This window comes from Paramormyrops kingsleyae, chromosome 10 (assembly GCF_048594095.1).
Source record: "Paramormyrops kingsleyae isolate MSU_618 chromosome 10, PKINGS_0.4, whole genome shotgun sequence".
Classification (NCBI taxonomy): domain Eukaryota; kingdom Metazoa; phylum Chordata; class Actinopteri; order Osteoglossiformes; family Mormyridae; genus Paramormyrops; species Paramormyrops kingsleyae.
Window position 1 is genome coordinate 27655318 of NC_132806.1, and position 22609 is coordinate 27677926.

At 45.4% G+C, this 22609-nt stretch overlaps 2 protein-coding genes across 2 annotated transcripts; both read right to left on the bottom strand.

Moving 5' to 3' along the window:
- Window positions 1-299: 299 nt before the first annotated feature.
- ccdc69 (coiled-coil domain containing 69) lies at window positions 300-7973 on the bottom strand. Its single transcript, XM_023797738.2, has 9 exons — window positions 7566-7973; window positions 4411-4474; window positions 3449-3594; window positions 2979-3066; window positions 2774-2847; window positions 2533-2634; window positions 2207-2326; window positions 1902-1999; window positions 300-1565 (listed from the first exon to the last, which is right to left on the bottom strand). Exons 1-9 carry the CDS (start codon window positions 7836-7838, stop codon window positions 1385-1387), a joined length of 1146 nt encoding a protein of 381 aa, XP_023653506.1. The 5' UTR covers window positions 7839-7973; the 3' UTR covers window positions 300-1384.
- A 6267-nt stretch (window positions 7974-14240) lies between these two features.
- gm2a (ganglioside GM2 activator) lies at window positions 14241-19344 on the bottom strand. The gene is made up of 5 exons (XM_023797438.2): window positions 19236-19344; window positions 19032-19159; window positions 18744-18896; window positions 17923-18105; window positions 14241-15588 (listed from the first exon to the last, which is right to left on the bottom strand). Exons 2-5 carry the CDS (start codon window positions 19128-19130, stop codon window positions 15433-15435), a joined length of 591 nt encoding a protein of 196 aa, XP_023653206.1. The 5' UTR covers window positions 19131-19159; window positions 19236-19344; the 3' UTR covers window positions 14241-15432.
- Between the last annotated feature and the right edge of the window lie 3265 nt (window positions 19345-22609).

Genomic DNA, 22609 nt, shown 5'->3' on the forward strand with positions numbered 1-22609 from the left:
AGTGTCCATACTGTTGGTCTTTACAGCGCACCATTGGCTACCCGTGATTGCCCCAGCCAGGGAGTGAACAGTCCTTCTCAGGGAGGCTTAAGGCCCAAGGGGGGAGCGGGTGGGGGGGCAGAAGACTATAAATGGACCAGGAAATAGCTCTTCCCTTACAGCATATTGGGGGACCAGCACCCTAATGGGACTGCTGCCTCCAATACCCCCCCCCCCACCACACACACTTTGCTAATAATCTCCAGACCCATGGAAAATTTCCCCAAAGTTTAAAACAAGAGCAGTATAAATATGGAAGGTTTTTGTTTTTTTTTATTGGAGGTTTGATATCATGGCACTTGCAGTCGAGCATGTCAATGACATTCAGTGTGCGTCTTGCGGACTTAGAAGAAAAAATAAAAACCTTAAAACTAAAATATGGAAAGTGTCAAGTCACATTCCACAAACACGCGCACACACGCTCACATACACCCATTAAAACAAAAAAGTGCACAAGTGCAATTGACCACAGCGTGGATCCAAAATCTATGCTTTAAGTACTCTTTTGGTTCTTAGATCAACACAGAACATGTTCCCGTTGGATTGGGTGATGCAAAACCCAGTCACGGTAGCACCTGAGTCCAAATGTGAGAGAGATCCAAACAAAATGCTCTAAACCAAGATCTCACACTCACACGTCATTTAAATGCACGTGGAATAAATGGAGCCACATTCTGATCCATTTCAGCGAGACAGGACCAGAAGCGTCAAAATAAAGACAACAGCCTTGCTACATCAGAACAAGGAGAGGCAGGGTAATGCTTAAAGCCTGCATGAAACAGACCCATTTGCTATAGTTAAAGTGTCTTCCTGCAAAAACTCAGAAACGAACTCGGCAGTAGAAAAGACCAAAAGTCCTTTGACTCCACTTCCGATCCACCATGGAGACTTGCGGCAGCAAGGCATAATCAGGAAACGATGTAACTGGCATCAGAATCTTCATACGAGTGGCCTCTCGGGGTTTAACCAGCAGGGCGGCGCCCTTGAGGCAGGCTGTCAGCATGTTGTTATATTAATTTTGTGAGCATTTAACCAAAGCAGACGGGCTTTGCTGCAGCAACACAGCCATCAGCCTCTTTTCGACTGGCACTTGGCAGAAGACAAGAACCAACTTCCTTCATTAGTTCCTTTACTCTTGTTCCAGCTCATGGTCAAGGCTTCTGGCAGCAAGAAAATTTAAAAAAATATATAATAAAATAAAATCCCACCACAACCAAAATTAAAACTCGGTTGTCAAAGTCGTGAAACACGTAGCATAGTTCAGGGTGTAGAAGTCTGGGACGCCACTCCAGGTTTAACCAGCAGGGCGGCGCCCTTGGGCCAAGTCAGGTTAAGGGAAGGCGGGTCATCTCAAGTGATTGGGGGACTTGGTAGGGAGTCTGCTTAGGGAGGGGGAGGTGGTGGGGCAAGACTCCCTGTGCTGCAGCTTGTATAGGAGTTCCTCTTTCTCCTGCGTCAGTTTCACATTCAGCAGTTCCGTCTGCTCCAGGTCCTCCATCAGGCGGACTTGCTCCAAGGACATCTGCCTGTGAAAGGCATTTGGAGAGGTGTTCAAAAAGCAGAGTCCCATCGCGCCATTAATAGTGACCATTATTACTCAAACCATTAAAAGGAAAAAAAAAAAAAAAAAGTGGTGGTTTCCAGCAAAGCCTGTTACAGCGCTTTAGTGAAGCAGAGGTTCCCAACAGTGACAACATGAGAGCACAGGTAAGAAAGGGGAAAACCAAAGACAGGGCGCCCTCTAGTGTCAAACTGAACAGCACTTACGGGCATAACAGATGACGCATTTAATTAGGAATGGGCTTTAAACATATCTCTAATGTACCCTACTAGCACAAGGGTGCTCAGAAACACAGACTTACTGGATCTGGCTTTGGTAGCTATCGCTGCGCACACGTAGGTCCTCGTTCTTCTGGAGAATGCCGACTGCTTGGTCCTCGAGGGATCGGTTCTTTGCCGCCTGCAGTTGATTTTTGGACAGACTGCATTAAGCTCCAACAGGACATGACAGCACGAGGGGTCATTTTGGACTGACCAAGTTAATACAAACTCAAGTTACAGTGGAGAATGAAGAAACAGACATTATGGTCTGTCAGTTAGAAATATAATGATCTTTAAAGCTTTAGAATGGGGAAGCTGCTTGTCAACTGAGAGGTTTGACGGCTACCAGTATTTCCATCTGCCGCAGCTTCTTCTCCTTCTTCTGTAAAAGCTCACTCTTCATTTCTATGACAAAGAGAAGGCTCTCCAGCTCCTGTTCCCAGAATTCTCCTGGGCTACCCTGCGCCTGGAATGGGAAAGCAGCCTGGGTTCAGGAATAGGGAGGCAAGTTCACATAGACTTAACAGAAAACTTTAAAATTTCAAAAGCAGCTGTTTTTAAACAGGTGAAGACCCTTTCCCGCTGATACTCAAGCCCACAAAAGTGTACCATTCGTATGAGGTTCCTCTCATTCCATCACAGAACTGCAGGAAGGTACAGTGAGTTTTGTACCTGAATATTGCCGTTGAGGTCTCTCTTCAGGGTTGATTCCGCCACCCTTTGCTTTAGATCATTGAAGGCCTTCAGCTCGGAAGTCAGCGCCTCCACCTGGCCCTACAGCCCAGCCATACAAAAGTATAAGTCACGTGACTTGGCCAGAATCAGCACGACAACCACTGATGGGCCTTCTGAAGGTGGCCCCCAGAACCTCCCCACACACACACACGCACATACACACGCACACACACCTCACCTGCAGCGAAACCTCAGCCACCTTAAAACTGTCCCTCATGGTGTTGACCTTTTCATCATGTGACCGCTGCAGATCTGCAGAAATGAGATGATCACAATTAATCATTCCTCCAGTGATGAGGAACCAAACCACTTAAACATCACAAGAATACATCCGAACAGCTCGTGGACAGGAGGAGGGATTTTCTGCGTCGAGTTGCTCTTACTTTCAATTTTGTCACTGTGCTCTTTGGAGAGACGCTTGATGTTCTCCTCAAACTGAGCACTCAGCTCTGCTGTCTTGTCTGCGGTCACCTGAAGTGTTAAAACCATAAAAAATGAGCATGTGGGATTTCATGCAGCGCAGCGTTTTCGGGTCGGGGAACCCAAACTATTCAGCCCACGACCTCCAGATAACAAAAGTGCCAGAGACTTGTGACACCCATTCGGGTGGAATTTGCCGACTGGGGAGGGAGGGGTCTGGAAATCATCTCGCGACCCCCCCTAAATCAGGAATCCCTATTTTAAGGAGCCCTGACTGAAAGGTACAGGGGTGGCCGGTGAGAAGGGGCCAAACAGGAAGAGCCCCTCGTCACAGCCAAACAGCTGCGCATACGTCACATGACTTCACGCCCTCTGGTTCTTGGTGAAGAACTTGTATGGGGGCACACCTCGGGGTGGGGGTGGTCAGAGGTACCTTCTTGAGGACATCCAGGAGCAGTGTGAGGAGCTCGTTCTGCTGCACCTCCTGCGGCATCTCCAGGCCCTCAGCACTGGCCGCCGTCAGGAAGCTGCGAACCATCTTTAGCTCCTGCTCTGGGAGCCGGTCCAGTGTGACCTGAACTGGAGCGGCACAGAAATGCTGGCTCACTGCCAGAGCGGACCAGGCCGAACCACAGGGACACTGGGCACAGGACCAGATAACAGACACACCACACTGTAGAGGGGAGGCCCCCACAGCACAGACGACTGTCACTCCCCATGGGAGAAGTCCTCACCTATGTAGCAGTACATCTAAACATCTACACACTGATGTAAACAATCACCACAGATAACAGCTGAAAGGGAGAAAGGTGATTACAGTTCATTTTGACATTGCATATTCCTCAAAATCACAATATTTTGAATGAACTTTATTGATCCCAGAGGTAAATTCCAGTGCACACAGCAGCGAGCATGAATGGAGAAGGTAGTAAAGAAATCAGCCCACCCCTACAGAGAAGAGCAAGTAATGCTTTTGTTTTTGACAAAATAAAAAACAAGTCAAACACTTTCATACTTAATTACATGGGGGGACTGCATTCAAGCCAGGGCAAGCTTGTAGTTGCACCACTTAAGAAAAAAAAGTGTAAATTATAATCCTCTGAGAAGCAAGAGTAGAAATCCATCAAAATGACAGCAAGCGAAATTACGAAAAAGACGCACAAAAGTCCCAGAGCCGCAGCATGGAAAACGTGTCAGACACTGACATGCAGGGTGATAAACATGAAACAGATGTGTAAAGTGCTTCTTTGATGACAAGCACGCTAAATAGGCCACGAAAAATCGCCTCAGATGACACTGTTAAACAGAACTGAAGAGAAGAGTTCTTGCTGAAATCTAGTTCAGCACGTGCTCTGAAGCGCTCGCCCACACACAGCTGCAGCAAGAAGCGCTCACCGCTCCCCTGCTCCCGGCCATCCGGCTCCGAGAAGGTCTTCCCGTTTTTCTTTGCCTTGTTCTTCTGCAAGACAGAGAGCAGAACCGAGTAACGTAAGCTGCGGGGCGTGGGACGTAAACAAAAACGGTCTCGGTGGGGGGTGGGTGTGATTTCTAAAGGCCTGGGATGTCATGCGGAGACCATCCGAAATGTGCGGGTTTCACATTGAGCACAGAGTAGCTACACCACCTACATGACTTGTCAGTGTTACCCTCTGGTGTCCTTCACTCTCCAGGGACGCAAAGCTTCCAAAATCACGTGGCACCTTATTTATAAGCAATGTTTCAATCTTCCTGAGGATCCAGGTATGAAGACCTGAGTGCATCTGGATTACAAGACTGAAGCACCTCTTCCGGCTGAATTTACCATTGTTTTAATTGTCCAAAATGTAGTTATAGGAAACGCACGTATGAAATTATATGGAAAACATTTTGTTTCGGAAAGTTTTTATTAACATTTGACACTTTGTTATTGACCGCACATTTAACATAACTCGTATATACAGCTTCATCATACCGAAAAAGGTACCGCCGGCCGTACTGTTTACACAGCCCATGCCTGTCGGCTCCTGCGATCCAGCCTCGAAGTTTAACTCTCGCATGTGCAGTTCCACCGTTTGGGGGTTAGGTTTTAGAGGATTGGGTTATGGTTAGGGTAAGAGTTTTAGGGGTTTCTTTTTTTAGGGTTATCGATTAGCACTACGGTAGATTAACTCGACAAAGTAGCTCAACTCGACAGAACACCGGCGAACTCGATCGCTCCGGCGGATCACAAAGCTTGCGGAGGCTGGGAGCCCTCAGGACCGCTTGTTTACCGTGTTGCGTCACGAAGGCGCCCTGCGGCTCCGAACGCAACCGGTTACCGCGAACCGAACGCGGCCACAAGCCCCAATTCACAATTAGCTCCGCCCCATACACACAATTCACTTAATTTGGATTTCGTTTCTCTCTAATAGTTTGATATGTATGCGGTAGCCTACTGGACAGTGAATGAGAAAAAGGAAACATTAATACCTAAACTACTTAAAACACAAAGCCTTTCCTAAACTTTATTTTGCTTACCAATATTTTAACAGTTCTTGTTTATCATCTGTGCCTGATTATTTTCCATATGCTGGGGCAAGTTAGCCATAGTGTATGCCTCCCCAACAAATATTCCCACCAATCCTGTTTACACTGGAAATCGGCTGACACCGTATGAGGTCATACCATAGCTGGAGACGCCTGTATAAATCAAAGCGAAAACAAACATCTCTGCTTTAATTGTATATTATTATTTTGCAGGAGTCCCTCTCCAAACACTTAAATCATTAAAAGCCAAAACCACCAGAAACCCTTTACACTACAATACTACGTTTAGCACCTCGTTTGCTTTATTTACAGAAGAACAGACTCCTCAGGTTTTCAACCTTCAAGTTGAAGAGCTTCCACCTGCAAGACCTCACCCACTGCGAGGCAGCAGAAAGCAAAGCCATCTTTAAAAAAGCTTTAAAGCAAGATTCTCGTTCACGGTTGACTGTTACATTCCGGTCCGGGACATTCCCCCCCACTTCGTTCCGAAAGCCCTTCTTGAAATTAGCAGTTTCTCTGTTCAGGAGGCCCTTAAATTCCAAACCCCACCTCTGCCTTTGCCAGGCGCGCCTCCCGAGCGTTTTTACGAGCTGGTTCATCTGCGCTTCGGAGGTCTCCGGGTGTCCAGACGCGCTCCGATCGCCACTTGCTATGCTGGGTTTGTAACCCCCCCCCATCACTCCACATGCCTGAGAGAATGATGGCCCTCGCAGAACAACTTAAAAACATATTCAAAAAAAGTGTTCCGGTGTTCTGTCATAAAATACTACCTATCGAGACTTGCTATCGAGCCTTTCTGCGCATGTGCAGTTCCACCGTTTTGGGATTAGGGTTAGGTTTTAGGGGTTAGGGTTAAGGTAAGGGTTTTAGGGGTTTTGGGGGGTTAGGGTTAGGTTTATGAATAGGGTTAGGGCTATCGATTAGCACTAAGGCAGCACATATCGACACAACACCACCCCCAGTACAGGCCTATAAACGATGAGGCCAAAGTTAAGGTTAAGACTATTGACTGGAGTCACACTGATGGCGAAATTTACAATTGCAATTAAGATATTCATACCATATTAAGTGTAATTCTTTGAATACAAGGCTTGCCAAAACTTACAAGTACTGAATGTATCTGATTAATTAAAAATCTGAACGCAGCCCACGCAACGAAATAAGCGGCTTCGAACCCTTTAGGCATGGAGGACAGTGTTCATGTTTTACTGGGTTTTCTCCGGTGTCAGGAACAGCCTTTGACATGAGCATTTACGCCACCTCCTTTGCTTAAGCAGAGACAGCTTCTTTATACCAAACCTATCCTGTCACAAACAAAGAGATGTGGTTAATAACGTATAAATGATCCTAAAACGAGTATAAACGACGCCAATGTCCTCCTGTCAACGTCCCCTCGCCCAAGTCCCGCAAAGGGAAGCCGCACAGTGCCGGGGTTTAATATATACATTATCACACGATTACGTTAGAAGTTGCTTTTTAAGAGAGAACTTTGTAGTTGTTCTAATAATACAGCAAGAAAGTGCGGAAGAGGTTCTGAACCGTTAAACGACATTATTCAAGGCGGAAATGCAGGCAAAGTAACACAAGTTTAGGTTAAACAAAACATTACAAAAATGTTACTAATCGCAAGCGAAATAAGCCTGGAATACGGTTTTTAAACCATCAGATGCAATGAAAATCTCTAACACAGGCAAGCAATCAATGCTTAAAACAAGTGATAGGAAAACGTGGCTGCCATCGCACATCTGTTGCACATTAATGATCAATCTTTCACTTACAGCGTGTAAGACCAGTAAATAACGAAACTTACACAAATACACAATAAAAAGCAAATTGCGCTTTAGAGAAAGTTATATGCAATTACATGTAAAACAAGCAGATTTCCAAATAGTTTGATGGGTGTTACACACTAGACGATACAAGCTAACAAAACACGTGCATAATGACCTATATCCTTTTTTAAACATCTCCAGAACAAATGAATACAGATTCGTCATACCGAAAAGCAACACTGAAAAGTCACGTTGGATATGGGGTGCGGATACCTTTTTCTTGCCGACCTGACCGCCGGCCGTACTGTGTACACAGCCCATGCCTCTCGGCTGCTGCTGCGATCCAGCCCCGAAGTTTAACTCTCCAAGACGTCCGGCGAACTCGATCGCTGCGGCGGATCCCAAAGTTTGCTGCGGCCGTCGGTGCGACTCGCCGCGTGGACTGGGAGCCCTCAGGACCGCATGTTTACCGTGTCGCGTCAGAAAGGCGCCCAGCGGCTCCGAACGCACCCGGTAAATCGGATTGAACGCGGCCACAAGCCTCATTTAGATTTCCGATTGACCCCGCCCCACAGGCATAATTCATTTAGTAATAAAGGGTTCTGCAACTCTCTGCAATAGTTTAATGTGTCTCATAAATGATAGGTGGTACTGGACAGTGACGCAAAAAAGAAGCTTAACTATTTAAATGAGGAATATAGAATATATTGAAGATTATTTTAATGGTAATGCTTTTACAGTGTGCTAACCTAAACTCCTCCTCCTCTGGAAACATTCCATTACTTCTTATTACATACTTATTTATACCACCAAGTCAAAGTCATCAAAAAATATATTTCGATTACTTTAATGTAGTAGCAGATTCAACACATCACCAAGTTATTGTGCAGTTTGCCGAGTTTTCTGTAAATAATACGCCGAGATTTCAGAAATAAAATCAGGAATGACTCGGCGGTGTACAATGTACTGCATTGTACTGTGTGTGTGTATGTGTGTGTGTGTATGTATGTGTGTGTGTGTATATATATATATATATATATATATATATATATATATATATATATATATATATATATATATATATATATCTCCCCCTATGGGGGGAACTCCATTCCCACCATGATTCCCACTCTTACCCAGCTTCAATTAACCTTAACCGTGAGTTAAGCTTGGCATTTTTAGTTTTTGGATTGCATCTTGGTGGGGATCTGAAAAATTGTCCCCACAATCTCAAAATAAGTTTTTATTACATTGGGGGGAACATTTGGTCCCCACAATGTAATATAGACATAATCCACACACACACGCACACACACGCACTCTCTCTCTCTCTCTGTCTCTTCACACAACAAAATCTCTAGATTTTAGGTTCTCCTGGTTCTGAATTGTTTTCTTAATCAACCACCACCTGAGTAACTGGTTACTTTTACTGGGATTTCTCTCTGTAATCATGCAGCTGCTTTGGGGTGAAATGCTCATATAAAAACTATTACATAATAACTACAGATATTAACTGAATAAAATAGCTTTAAACGGATGTTAAACATTTAGAAAATGTGCCAATGTAAGACATACCTTAGTAACGCAAGTATAGTACTTAGATCAAATGTCCAAAAAGGTCAGTAATTACATGTTGGTTTTGCACATTCCTCACTGAAAACAATGATTATACAGAACAAATGACTATTCTGGTTGCTTCTGAAATAATAGGTATAATCCCCAATTGGGAATAAGCAACTGATCTACCTTTAGTTCTAATGATAAGGTCTATTCTTTTCATTTCCCAAAAAGATGTCTTCCAGGTCCGTTCACATGTATGTCTTGTTGAGCCCAAAGTGCTGCTGATTGTAACAGTTGATAGATGACAAGGTGACTATTTTCAAAACTATGTGGAATTTCTTCTGTGTAACTGTAACAGAGTGCAGAACCAGGTGATGTTTGGGTGCACAGAGCAGCCGCTGAAAGGGCCCTCAGTTAAGGAGAACTATCACATAGGTTTTAGGAATGAAGCCTGGACCAGTAACTAGAGACAGAGAGAGAGAGAGATAGAAAGCGAGAAAGACCGAGAGAGTGAGAGCAAGAGAGACAGACAGAGAGAGCAAGAGAGAGACAGAGAGTGAGAGAGAGAGTCAGAGAGACAGGCAGACAGAGTGAGAGAGACAGAGCCAGAGAGACAGACAGACAGAGTGAGAGAGAGACACAGTGAGAGTGACAGACAGAGAGAGCGAGAGAGACAGAGTGTGAGAGAGACAGAGAGTGAGAGAGACAGAGCCAGAGAGACAGACAGACAGAGAGTGAGAGAGAGACAGAGTGAAAGCGACAGACAGAGTGTGAGAGAGACAGAGAGTGAGAGAGTGAGAGCAACAGACAGAGAGAGCGAGAGAGACAGAGAGTGAGAGACAGAGCCAGAGAGACAGACAGACAGAGAGAGCGAGAGAGACAGAGTGAGAGCGACAGACAGAGAGAGCGAGAGAGACAGAGTGAGAGCGACAGACAGAAAGAGCGAGAGAGACAGAGAGTGTGAGAGAGACAGAGAGTGAGAGCAACAGACAGAGAGTGTGAGAGAGACAGAGTGAGAGAGTGAGAGCGACAGACAGAAAGAGCGAGACAGTGAGTGTGAGAGAGGGAGCACAAGAGAGAGAGAGCAAGAGAGTGCGAGAGAGTGAGAGAGACAGAGAGCGAAAGAGACACAGAGAGAGCGAGAGAGACAGACAGACAGAGAGAGGGGGGAGAGAGAAAGAGAGAGGTAAAAAAAGAAGATGGTGGTGTTTGGGGTGGGGTAGGCCTGCAGAGGGCCTTATCACAGCAGGCCGCCGGGCAGCATGCTTGGCATATCTGTAGAATAAGTGCTTCGTTTATATCCAGCCAGGCTGCTCTTCCTACAATCCTTCCAAGGCTTATAAGGAAGGCAGTGCTTCCTCGTACCAAGGCCAAGCCCGTCAGCGAAGGGTAACCAGCTACACGCCGCTCCCCCCACGGGCGGGGACCCTCTCTGAGACGTGCCTGCTGGAATCGTACCCCCCCAGTGAGGGGCGCCGGGGTGGGGTAGCAGTGTGAAGACTGGAAGCTGGGGGATTGTTAAGTAGCACCCCCCCCCCCCCCAACCCTTCCCCCCCATCCGAGGTCTCTATGTGCCAGAGGAATTTTCACACACCAGCATTGCTCAGTAAACAGTTTGGGGCGGGGGGGGGCGGGGGGGTGCAAAGACACTTCTGCACCTTAACCTCTTACATGCTATTAGCTACTTCCACAGGTTTGTGACCAATCAGATCCCACTTCTGTCATTAAGAGACTGGGCCCCAGTTCATCCCCTCATTCTGGTATGTCTGATAGTGTCTGATGATTAAAGGTGGTATCCTGCTGCAGATGCTGCTCTCAGGTGTTCCTGTCCGCTCTTCTCGCATTACAGGTCAAGTCCCATATGACTGCCCTTTGGATTCAGAAATGCTCCCTTACGGGGAAAAACTGCCCCCCTCCTGGAAGCCGGCGTATATATACAGGCCGAGTACATCGGACTGTTCCAACGGGAGTCCCGGGGGGAACTTGATACCCATTTCATTTTTGTGTGAAAGCCAAGCTATTAATAGGGCTGTTCTAATCCGACATGGGACGGATAAACCAGCTGGTCCCCAAGGAGCTCGCGAGCCGCAGAGCTTCCTGCGGAAGGACATCCACCGGGTCTCGCTTACCCACGATGCCTTGCTTGCTTCTGAGGTTTGTCTGGGGGCAGCAGGAAACCCTTGGAGAACCAGGTTAGATGAACCACCCAAGCAGGTGCTGGAAGCCACAGAGCTTTAGAACTCCCCTTGTTGTCGATAGATGTACCTCAACAGAAACCGGACAGTTTAATCCCTGCCTTCCTCCCGCCCTTTATAAGTAAAATAAAGCATTTCATAATAATGAGAGGCCAAGGTAAATATCTTTGGTTGTCAAAGGAGGAGATTGGTGCCGGCTGTGCATTTGGTTGAAAGGCGTGAGATACAACACCCACTCCCAAAGCCACTCACGTTTCCTCACACGCTGCCGCTCTTCTGGAAAGCTCTCGCTAATGTGAATTAGCGCCTGTGCTTTTTCGGGCCGTTTCGAGCAGCCAGATACAGGGCTCCGGGCAGCCTTGCGTTTCCGTGGATTATGCACCGCAAGCCCACAGATTTACACAGAACTTTTAATGAGCTTAAACTTTTAAAAAAATGGACAGAAGCTAATTAGTTCTTCGGGCGAACGGGAATGAAACAGTATGCCTCGATAGGTGGGAGAGAAAACGGCGACGTGCTTTCTTCTAAAAAGGGCGTGGCAGATGTTTTTCCCCACCTGTTAAACAAGGCGTTACGCACACGGGCACCTGTGAAGCAGCCACCTTCCCAGAATCCTCCTCTTCTAGTTGCTTGAATCGGGCCAAAGCAGAGGGTTGCGGGAAGACGGTTGGGCTCCGGGGCAAAACAAAGGCGCTAGGTGCCCCCCACCCCCCCGTCACCCCAAGCTCAGCCTCCTGAGAAATGGCCAGCCTTCCATATATTACTGCCACAAGATAACATTCCTTCCACTCTCAGGGCTCATATGTGAACCATCAGACAGGCATGGAGAACGTCGGCTCCCAGGGGGACGGCATCAGGGTGCTGAGGCAGCATGCGTCTCGTTAAACAAGTTACTGTCAACAAAACGACATCTCTGTTTGGTACGGCCTTGATGGAGTACAGACGTCTGGAAGAGCAAAAGCGCAGTACAAATCCAGGTATTTTTAAATAATTGGCTATGCTAGTGAAAAAAACACAACAGTACTGTTACGCTTTGTATGTGCGTGTGTAAAAAGTAGGTAATGACCCTGCTGAGGTGTCGTTTACCGTTAGGCTATTGTGCAAATGCCTGAAGGCTTTATTAAAAATCAATTTTTGACATCGGAGCTCATAAGGCACTGTTATTGTACGTTGTCTGCCGATGGTGCGGACGGCAGAGGAATGCTACGTGTTGACATTTCTCTCTCCACCAATGAGGTAAGACCTGGCATCACTCCAGCCATCTGGAATCAGAGCTGCGGTCAAAGGAGGGGTGCGAACTCTGAGGGGAAGCATTAATGGAAGGAATGATGTCATAGATGAAGGGAAAAAAAACAAGTGTTACTTTTGAACACTGGGCAGAGTGATTGTTTCATGCAGTGTCCTGGTGGACGCCTCTTCTAACCAAGTCATTAGGGTGACCATACGTCCTACGTCCTTTTTTCCCTGGACTTGTCCTCTTGTTTTGGGACGTAAAAAGCCTGAAATGTCTGGGAATTTAACTTTCTTTCAAGTTGACATTTGCTTTAAACGGTCAGCCATCAGTGAAGTTCTCCCCAAATGAGCTTGATGGGCCGAATGGCCTCCTCTCGTTTGTAAATTTCTTATGGTCAGGATTCTTTCTGCGTATATATCTACGCTGCTTTGCCGCCTCTCATAGCGTCCGTCGTCCGGCATCTTGTTTTTCGCAAAGCAAACTATGACCACCCTACAGATGACCCAACAGAAAATGTCCACCCCACGCTGATGAATCCTCCGGAAGCTCTCATTCTAGCTAATTGTATGCGGTCTATTTGAACCACGATCTTGCGAAATCCTCATTGTGGAGCTCGTGCTGTTATTCCGACAGCTGTTTAGTGGGTCTGCATGTTTGCTTCTGCTCTTTATTGAATCCTACACAATCCTGTCAGCACACAGTGACAAATGGGTAGACAAACCAGTTGGGACAGGTGCTCTGGTGTGAAACAGTCATACATACAGAATAGAAGGAGCCAAACAGAAGCACAATGACACACACACACATTATTAATGTATGCGAATGGTCCTGCACACGCCAAAACAATTTAAGTTTAATCGTCATTTAACTTCACGTTATGATGATGAAATCGCTTTCCCTAGGCGAAAAAAATAAATAAATAAATAATTTTTTTTAAAAAATCACCCATCTTCTCAGGTTAAATGATGCCAACAGCCCCCTCTAGTGTTGTGATAAGAAATTGAGCCCATATTCAGTAAACAGCCTTAAACATCTGGTGAGGAACATTCATCTCTCTTTATAAGTTTCAATATGGGGCTGTGAGGCACCGAGGGCGTAACTGGTTCAGGACGTCATTCCTTTAACTCCCAGTGCAATGCACTGGTCTCCACACAGCCCTGATTTAAGTCAGGTACGTAACGTCCCTAAGGGCTAATTTTAGATGAATCATTACTACAGAGAGCTACAAAAAAATGCTTGGACTAAATGCACATCACTGTCCCCAATTTTAGATATTATCAGCAATACTGCTAGTCTGTCTCATTCCAAGCTTGGTATTAAACCAGCACAGACAGCAAAGAACCTGGGACTGATTCAGCCTCTACTCTTCAATTCATGTCAGTACTTTTATTTCCAATTGCAAGACAATACGTGGGGTAATTGCCTGCTTTCTAATGTTTTATTGAGGCTGTTGCTCATAGAATGAACGAACTTTCATTAATATTAGGGCCCCGATAAGATTCTCACGCCGGTGTTGACATATTGAGGTCAAGAGCCAATGAACACTGGGCACTAATGGGGACCTTTTTAAAACAGAGCTGCATGCGAGGTTCCATCCATCCATCCAATTCAGGGTTGCAGGGGTCTGGAGCTTATTCTGGGAGCTACGGGCACAAAGCGGGGAATAACCCAGGATGGATTAACCCATTGCAGGGTGTACACAGGGACAACATGCAAACCAGAGAACCCAGAGGAACCCGCACAGGGACAACATGCAAACCAGAGAACCCAGAGGAACCCGCACAGGGGCAACATGCGAACCAGAGAACCCAGAGGAACCCGCACAGGGACAACATGCAAACCAGAGAACCCAGAGGAACCCGCACAGGGACAACATGCAAGTTCCACACACATTGTGTTGCCCCCATACAGGACCAAAGATCCTCAAAAATAAAAAATTACATATCTTCTGAGGACATCTTAGACAAAACTAGAAAACATTTATTGTATAAACACTTGATCCAACTGCATAAACAAAGTGGCAACATCACAGTGAAATTGGCCATTAATGCGTTAATAAGGAGGTAAGACGCCACACTGGAAGGTCAGATGCTGAGGGCCAGCATTCAGCAATGACATCCCATAAAAGAACTGGAAGGTTTTGAGATTTTCACAGATTTACTGCCTTCTGACCTCAATTAAACAGAAAAATATAGCCTCCTCTCTTCAAAATGGACAACCCCCATTTTAATAGTTTCAACACCTTTTCACAAACAAAAAAGAAATACTAAATTTCCAGCAGTATCAAGTATTATTTATTAATCAGTAAATCTAAAAAATGTAAAACATAAAAAGGGTTAAAAAATAATTTTCTCCCATCACTGCATTAGTAAATTCAGGCTTTGCATTTTCTTGATTTATCATGTCACCCATAGGACAGCTGAAGAAATCAGGTTTTACAGTATAATTAATGTAATGTAGGCCCACACAAACTCCTGGCACATTAGTTTTCAGTTCACTTATCACAATTACACAATGCACTGCAATGTCAGTGAAGCTACAGGTACCCTTCTTAGAGATTTAAAACGCCATGTACAGTATTAAGCAGATGCAATGCAAGTCAGTGCAGTGATGACCTCATCGCCAAATGCACCAATGAGAGACGCAGATTTATCTAGTTTAAAACGAAAGTGCATATGACCTGACAGCTGAGAATCACAGATGTGAATCATCATTACAGAAAGATCCAGGAAAAAATTTAGACTTCATTTTAAATGATGCATAAACGTTACTCCTGTAATATTTCTGACAAAGTCTAACATACGGTGGTCTGAAGGTTCATAACCCAGCCCACTGAACACTAAGATTTTTTTTTTTTAATACTTTGCTTGTGATTATTTCAGTGGTGCCGAGCCTACAACTGTGTCTGGGAATTGCTCAGAATTAACATTGCCCTTTGCACCAGAGTGTGCACCCAGCGCACCTCTAATCCCACTGGAGCTGTCCAAGTCACAAGCACTGTAAGTAAAAGAAAGATAAAACGCACTGATCACCTTTCACAGATCACACGCACGCACACACGCACGCACGCACACACGCACGCACGCACACACGCACGCACGCACACACGCACGCACGCACGCAGACCAGCACTAGCGCGATTCCCCGCTGCCTAGGCGGAGTGGAGGGCAAACTCCACTTTGAGGCAGCCGAACTCTTTTCCCTGTGAGCCGATCTTAGCCTCCACCTGATAGTTGCCGTTGGTCAGCCAGAAAGGAAGGTCCACGTTGGGCAGGTAGAAGTCAGACTTGGGCAGAGTGTATTGCCCCTGTAAAGAAGAAGAAGTCAGTGTTTACAACGCTGCAAACAGACACCGAAGCAGCCACAGCAAGCAACCGATTCAAACCCAGAGCTACGCCAGATGACATAAAAACAATATTTAAAAATATGGTATCACTTTACAATAAGGCTCCCTTTGCCACTTATAAATGATAGTAACTCATTAATAAAAAGAAATCTGTTATAACTTGTTTAAAATGGCCTATTAATAAAAGTGTTACAACCTAATTAATAACCAGATTATAAACCATTCATAAAAACTCTTTATATGGGTAACTTTATTGTAAAGTGCCACCAAAAATGCTACGATATGGATCTTGATAGTGATAAATTTATAATAATTCACAAACATTTTTCAAAAATGTTAAGAAAACTAGAGCTTGTTTTGCTTAAAGTTCTAATAATTATGCAAATGTTACTTTCAAAAACATGGTTGTGCTTTTAAGATGAAGCATGTTGCTTGCTTCACCCATTCCGACAGAAATCATTTCCCGACAGTTTACATCTTGCCCGCTGAAGTCAAAATACAGCCAAAGAGTTGATACTGCCTCCCCTTTAGCTGCCAAACTGTCAGGCTTGCCTGAAGGGAGTCTGGCACTGGAACTCATGATCTATCGGTCACATGCCCAGCATGCTGCTTCGGATTTGAGGAAGGGTGATGTCTGGACGACAAGAAAGCATGTGGCCGAATACGGCACGTGGGTGTTGTAGTTTTTGGGTGGAATATGGCACGTGGGTGTTGTAGTTTTTAAAAGGACAGTTCACGAAAGGGGGGAAAGTAAATTCCAAACATATGAAGATTGGCAAAATTCAGCAAATGCTGTTTCACGTCAGAATCAGTACATTTTTGCTACACCGTCGAGCCCGATTCCAGAGTCATGGTCACCATACAAATTCACTGTTACGGTGGTTGCCACCATTTAATCCAACATTTGAAATGCTGAAATGATGACGTCGATCCGATTTAAACCTGGCCATCAGATTTCAGGCGTAAGGAAGCGAAATTCTGGCTAAAGCACAGAACATCTGGACCTTTCTCTGGGCAATAAACCGTGATGCGCCATGAGCTTTATGCAACCACATGCATTCCAGAAGCATAACCAAGAGTCAAGTTGTACAACCGGCTACAGTCTGTTCTTTGTAGCGACACGCAGAAAGCAGCTTTACAAAGGTAGGGCGGGAAAGAGGACAAAGGAGTGACATTAAGCTCCCGTTTCTGCGGGCGGCGGGGGCCGAAGGCATTGTGTTTGGCCGCACTTCACTAATACGCTACACTGGGTCACAAGCCGCTCGCAGGTCAAACCAAAGTCACGAGGACGTCATGTGACTGTCATGCAGTCGGTCTGAAAGACGACGATGGGGAGGAGGACCTGAACTCTGAGGAAGTGCAGCGGAGTGGAATAAAGGGCGGAGCATTAGAGAAGCGCGCATTTCAGAGGACTGTGGGTGTGACAGTGTACAGAGCTGCTGGAGAGCGACACAGTGTGTGTATGGCTGAGTGCGGAACACTGCTGCCTGACGCTGCCGCTCTGCGTGACGAGGTGCTCCCCCTGGAGGCCAAACACAGTTAGGCTCTCTAAACTGCCCAGAGTGTGCAGTGTTCAGTACTGTACAAAAGGCTTAGGCAGTCCAAAAAAGAGAAAAGTCGAAAGTTATTTATCCAGGGAGCAAGTCTAAATCTGATCAGGGAAAACACACACACACACACACACACACACACACACACACACACACACACACACACACACAAACACACTTTAAAACATACGCAAATAAAGAGAAACACAATACAGTGATCCCCCGCTATATCGCGGCTCAGCTATCGCGCCCCTGCTATATCGTGGATTTTCACCTATACCTTTTAAAGCGTGTGGGAGGGGTATTTTAAGGCGTAAACTATAAAAAAATGTTTATATGGTCTTTCTATATCGCAGATTTTCACCTATGGCTGATGGGTCTGGAGCGTAACTTCCGCGACAGGCGGGGGAACCACTGTATACTAGCAAGAATTTCTCCTTTTCTCCAAAAAGTTACTGATATCTAGTTGGACGGCTAGAACCCCGCTTCAGCTCCCAAACCTCTCCTCAGGGGCACCTCAGCCATTCCATGTATCTGTTTAAGTTCCACTCAATTAATTAATTAGTGAAATTATTTAGCATTAATTATCCAAACATGCTCTGCTAGTGGTCGAGTCAACAAATATTGGCATTCTATCTAGGATGTATCCCAGCCTAGTGCCCTGGGATGCCTGAGATGGGGGGGGGGGGGGGCTGAGGATAACCCCTTGATTGACACCCCCACACAGCCAGGGACAGGAACTCACAGCTTTGAAGGGACAGTGACAGGGCAGTGCGTATGTGTGCAGGGGTTCCGGACAGTCCTGTCCCGGGGGGATGAGCTGGTCCAGCAGTGCGCAAACGTCGTCGTAGTCACAGCTGCCCAGATCGTCCACGCAGGGGACCTTCACCCAGAAACCGGCCACTTCCTTCTCCACGGTCAGGTTCACCTAAGGGATGGAGATCCAGTCGGCTCCGCGTTAATCACCAATGTCGGGGCCACATGGATTTTACAGTACATCCATCCAAAAGAGCTCCATTAGTAAAGGAGACAGGTTTGCCAGGAAACTACAGAATAAGCCAAACAGCTCATCAAGACGCACAAACTCAAGCGGCTGGTTTTAAGCTTCCCGGATGCTTCCCTGATCACAGAGTGGGGCACATGCAAAGGATTAATTCCCAATCAAGCCAGAGTGTTAAGAAGGAAAAAGCCCCACACGATTCGCAGCAGGAAGTCGATAGATGCCTGCTTACAAAGAACACACTGACGAAACAGCAACTAAAGCTAACATCTTGATATGACAGCAAAGTGTCAAGCAGGTCCGAAAAGTTCAACACAGAGCTATGCGGATACAAAAGCCTGCACCATCCCCACAGAGCCCCCCGGATTAATCCATAAAGTAGGCAGGACAAATATACAGCACGGCTTTTAATCGACATAACATATAATACAGGAAGCAACGTGGAATATAATCTTGCCAAGACTTGCACGACTTGCAAAGTTCATGCTATTAAAATTCACAAAACCGCATCCGAAGCGGAACCAGTATTGCATGCTCTTGCTGTCGCCTTACATTTCTAAGCTTACCTGAAGAGGACTGCTTAACTCCACCTTAGTGTAACCCGAAGCGCTGGCGGACAAGTCCCCGGGAATCGTGATGGGGTCCGGGGACACTTCGAGGCTCTTCATCATCGCGGGGGCATCTGGGGCGCCGCAGTTTGCCCACGAAAAGCCCATGACCTGCAGACCCCCGAATGGGTTACAGAATATCCCTGGAATATCTACAGAAAATCTGGGTTCTAATGCATCAGTGCGTCCAACCATCCATCCCAGTCTATCCCACGCACGGCTGCGGTGAGCCCGCAGCCTACTCACCGTTACATATGTGCGTGTTACTGTTAAGTCACTTGCTCCTAGGCGGACGCAAACTGCAATGGCGCAGAGGGACACGAAGAGAGAAGCACGGCTCCGCATTCTGTCAGTTAAGACCTGCAACAGTGCAGCTTCACAAGAAAAACCAAATAAGCTGCAGGGACACAAACCCTGCTTTAAGGAAGACTGCAATGAATAGACACTTACAGATTGGCGACGATCTTCCCGTGAAACACAGTGATAAACTGCTCCGCCTGAAATGTTTAACCTTCCGTGTTTAAGAGAAGAGACCACGTGAGAGTCCCGTAAAAGACGGTGGACTGGGCAATACCGTCTCAGCCACGCCCATTTTCTGATGATTGGCCAGAAACCCAACCAATGAATGATCCACTTTGATTAACCCTGAGCAATCCAGTAAAATAATAATAATAATAATAATAATAAATATAATTAATTTAATTTAATAATGTAATTTGTATTATATAAATAGTGTATGTGTATTTTGTTTTTTAGAACTTTACTGTTAAATTCGGATTACATATTACATTAACCCTTTAATTTGAATCAATTCAAATCCTACATACAGGACACACATGAACAATAGAGGCACAGATAAGCATAGGATGTACAGTACATGTGTATGTGTGCAATACAGAAGCATTGGTTTGGGGTGTAAATTAGTGTGTTTAGAGAGAATCACATTTAAAATGTTTTAAATGTTTATATTAAGATACCATTTTTGAAAATTGTATCTTAATATAAACAGTTAAAACATTTTAAATGTGATGCTACTACTGGTTTCTTTGAAGCTGATATTTTTTGCAAATCTTGCAGACTTTGACAAACAAAGGCAATTTACACGCTTGACAATCACATGGCCCCCCATGACTGGGGGTATCTTACAATAAAAGGCAATAAGAAGTCGGTGCAAAAATCATATGAGATACAGAGCTGCTGATGGTCATAAGTTTTACAGACTTTGTACTGCCATTGCTGACTTATATAATGTGTCATGGGTATTAGGAAGTAGTAGTAATCAAGACATTGAATTTTCTGTTTGTTCTGGTACATAGCAGTTCATGGGCAGACAAAGTGTAACAGCGCATTATGTTATAACTCAACAGAATATAACAAATTGAATGATGATGATAATAGCGACGATGATGATAATAATAATAATAGTAGGGTAATGTTGCCACATAAAATTATAATGCAATCTATAAATTTGTAACATTTTTCGACAGTGTAACAAATTTCGATCACATTCTCATGCACTATGTAATAACATCGTATTATGTGATGAAAATTTGGTACACTGTGTTGAGTTATTACATAATGTGGCATTATTACATAATGCATTGTAACAGACAGCCAATTAATTACATACAGGACACATGCACAACAGAGACACAGATAAGCATAGGACACATGTTGATGTACAGTAAATGTGTATGTGTGCAATACAGAAGCTTTGGTTTGGGGTGTAAATCAGTGGGTTTTGGGATCTGAGCGAGCAGATTGTGTGTTGAAATCCTGAGTAATCATATCGCTGTTAGGCCTTTGGGGAAAGGTTAGGGGGGTCTGGAGCTCTCAAATATGGCTTTATGGCCTTTACAAAGTCTGTCAGCGTGTGCAGTTTTGCTGGAAGGAAAATGCTGTCTTGTGATTTCTTCCCGAATGTCCTGCAAGTCACCCAGCGACTGGCAGAGGTCCAGTGTGAGGCTGCTGTCAGTGTTACTGCTGGCTAAAACACCCAGTGACTGGCAGAGGTCCAGCGTGAGGCTGCTGTCAGTGTTAACGCTGGTTAAAACACCCAGTGACTGGCAGAGGTCCAGCGTGAGGCTGCTGTCAGTGTTACTGCTGGTTAAAACACCCAGTGACTGGCAGAGGTCCAGCGTGAGGCTGCTGTCAGTGTTACTGCTGGTTAAAACTCAACAACAAACAAGAAGATGATGAGCTGGAACCACAAACAATCACACAGCATAACCGGTGCTTTGTAAGGGGTGTCGCCCAAACTCCATGCCAGCAGGAAGTGCCCTGCAGTCACACCAGCAGCCCTCCACAGCTGCCAGTCACTTTTTTTACTCTGCAATATATTTTTTTGTGCTTTTACGTAAACTATTTGAATCAGATACATCAGATACATGTTTGTCTCCCATTTGTCAACCTACATTTTGACGTATTTTCACGGCAGGCGAACCTTAGTGGATACTGTATATGGTAACACTCGCACATGTACGTTTTCACCACTAGATGGCACTCTTTCACTTGTTTTAATTTGCCGTACCATTCCTTCACCTCTGTTCGTTAAACAAAACAGCAAGATGGTATTCTGTGACCCTGACAATGTACCCATAAGGTAAGGTTCTTGGGTAACATAAAATAAAAAAAGTCTGTTCTCCTCCTAGGTACACCTTATGCTGCGGTTAATTAAATTTAAATATCAATATATAAAGGTATTTCAGCAGGCTGTACATAAGGCATTCAGGCAGAGTTAATGACTTTACACTTTCCGGACTGTATATTTGCTGTTGCCCGATTATTTAATTCAGCCCCAGCGAGCACGATCACTGGTCCGACAGCGCTGCAAGGGGTGCCCTCATTCAGTATGCAGATAGTTTAGTGTCTGAACCCCTGATTGAACTCCGTCGTCTTATTCTGTGGATGTACTGGGAAGCTGTGCGTGTGAGTTCATGCTCGGGCACGGAGCTCAGGAACGCGCAGCGGCCCGTGCAGTTCGCACGGAGTCCGGGTATCTAGCTGCACGGAAGGGGTGGTGGGACAGGCGTTTGGGAGCGGCTATGTTTCAAAACGGGGATAAAAATCAAACCACAGATGCACAGATATATCACGCGTCTCTTCTTGCAGATCAATCCCTGCGTTTATTCGATAAGCATCTGCATCATAAGTATCACATTACTAGTGTTTCTGTGTTTTCGGTTGGCGTCTTTGTTAAGTGGTGTAGCTTGAAGTAGGTTATTTACCGCGTTAATTCTTTCACCTGTTTTGTTTCTAACCGGTTTTTCGTTAATTTCGCGTTGCCTAAAACGATATGCTTCGTTGTACTCATTTTCTCCTCACTCCACGGTTGAGTGCCGTGAACAACGACATAAAAAACGACAACGATCAATAGAGGAAAAGCGCTCTTTGGCTTTGATCTTGATACTACTTTCTTTTCTCTTTATATTTTGCATTTTCAGTGCTGGAGGGTGGAGGTACGACCGCTTCTTCACGCTGATAACTAACAGTTGTATGAAGGAGTTGGTCTTAGCTTTCCTCTTGCCTGTTGAATCGAAGCCCTGGCCTCGCATATAAAGGCGGCAAACACGCTAGGACATATACGAACAATGCATATGTAAGCATGCACAGGTCATGCATTGCCATTACACACACGCATGTCGGGTAAACATATCCTTATGGGGACCGCTCATTTATTTCTATGGGAAAAATGCTAACGCATGACAACCCTAACCCCTACCAATCCCCGACCAGCAAGGCACCACTGAGATACCATGAACAAGGTACCGCCCCCAAGCACTGCTCCCCGGGCGCTGTATTAGCTGCCTCCTGCTATGTCACGA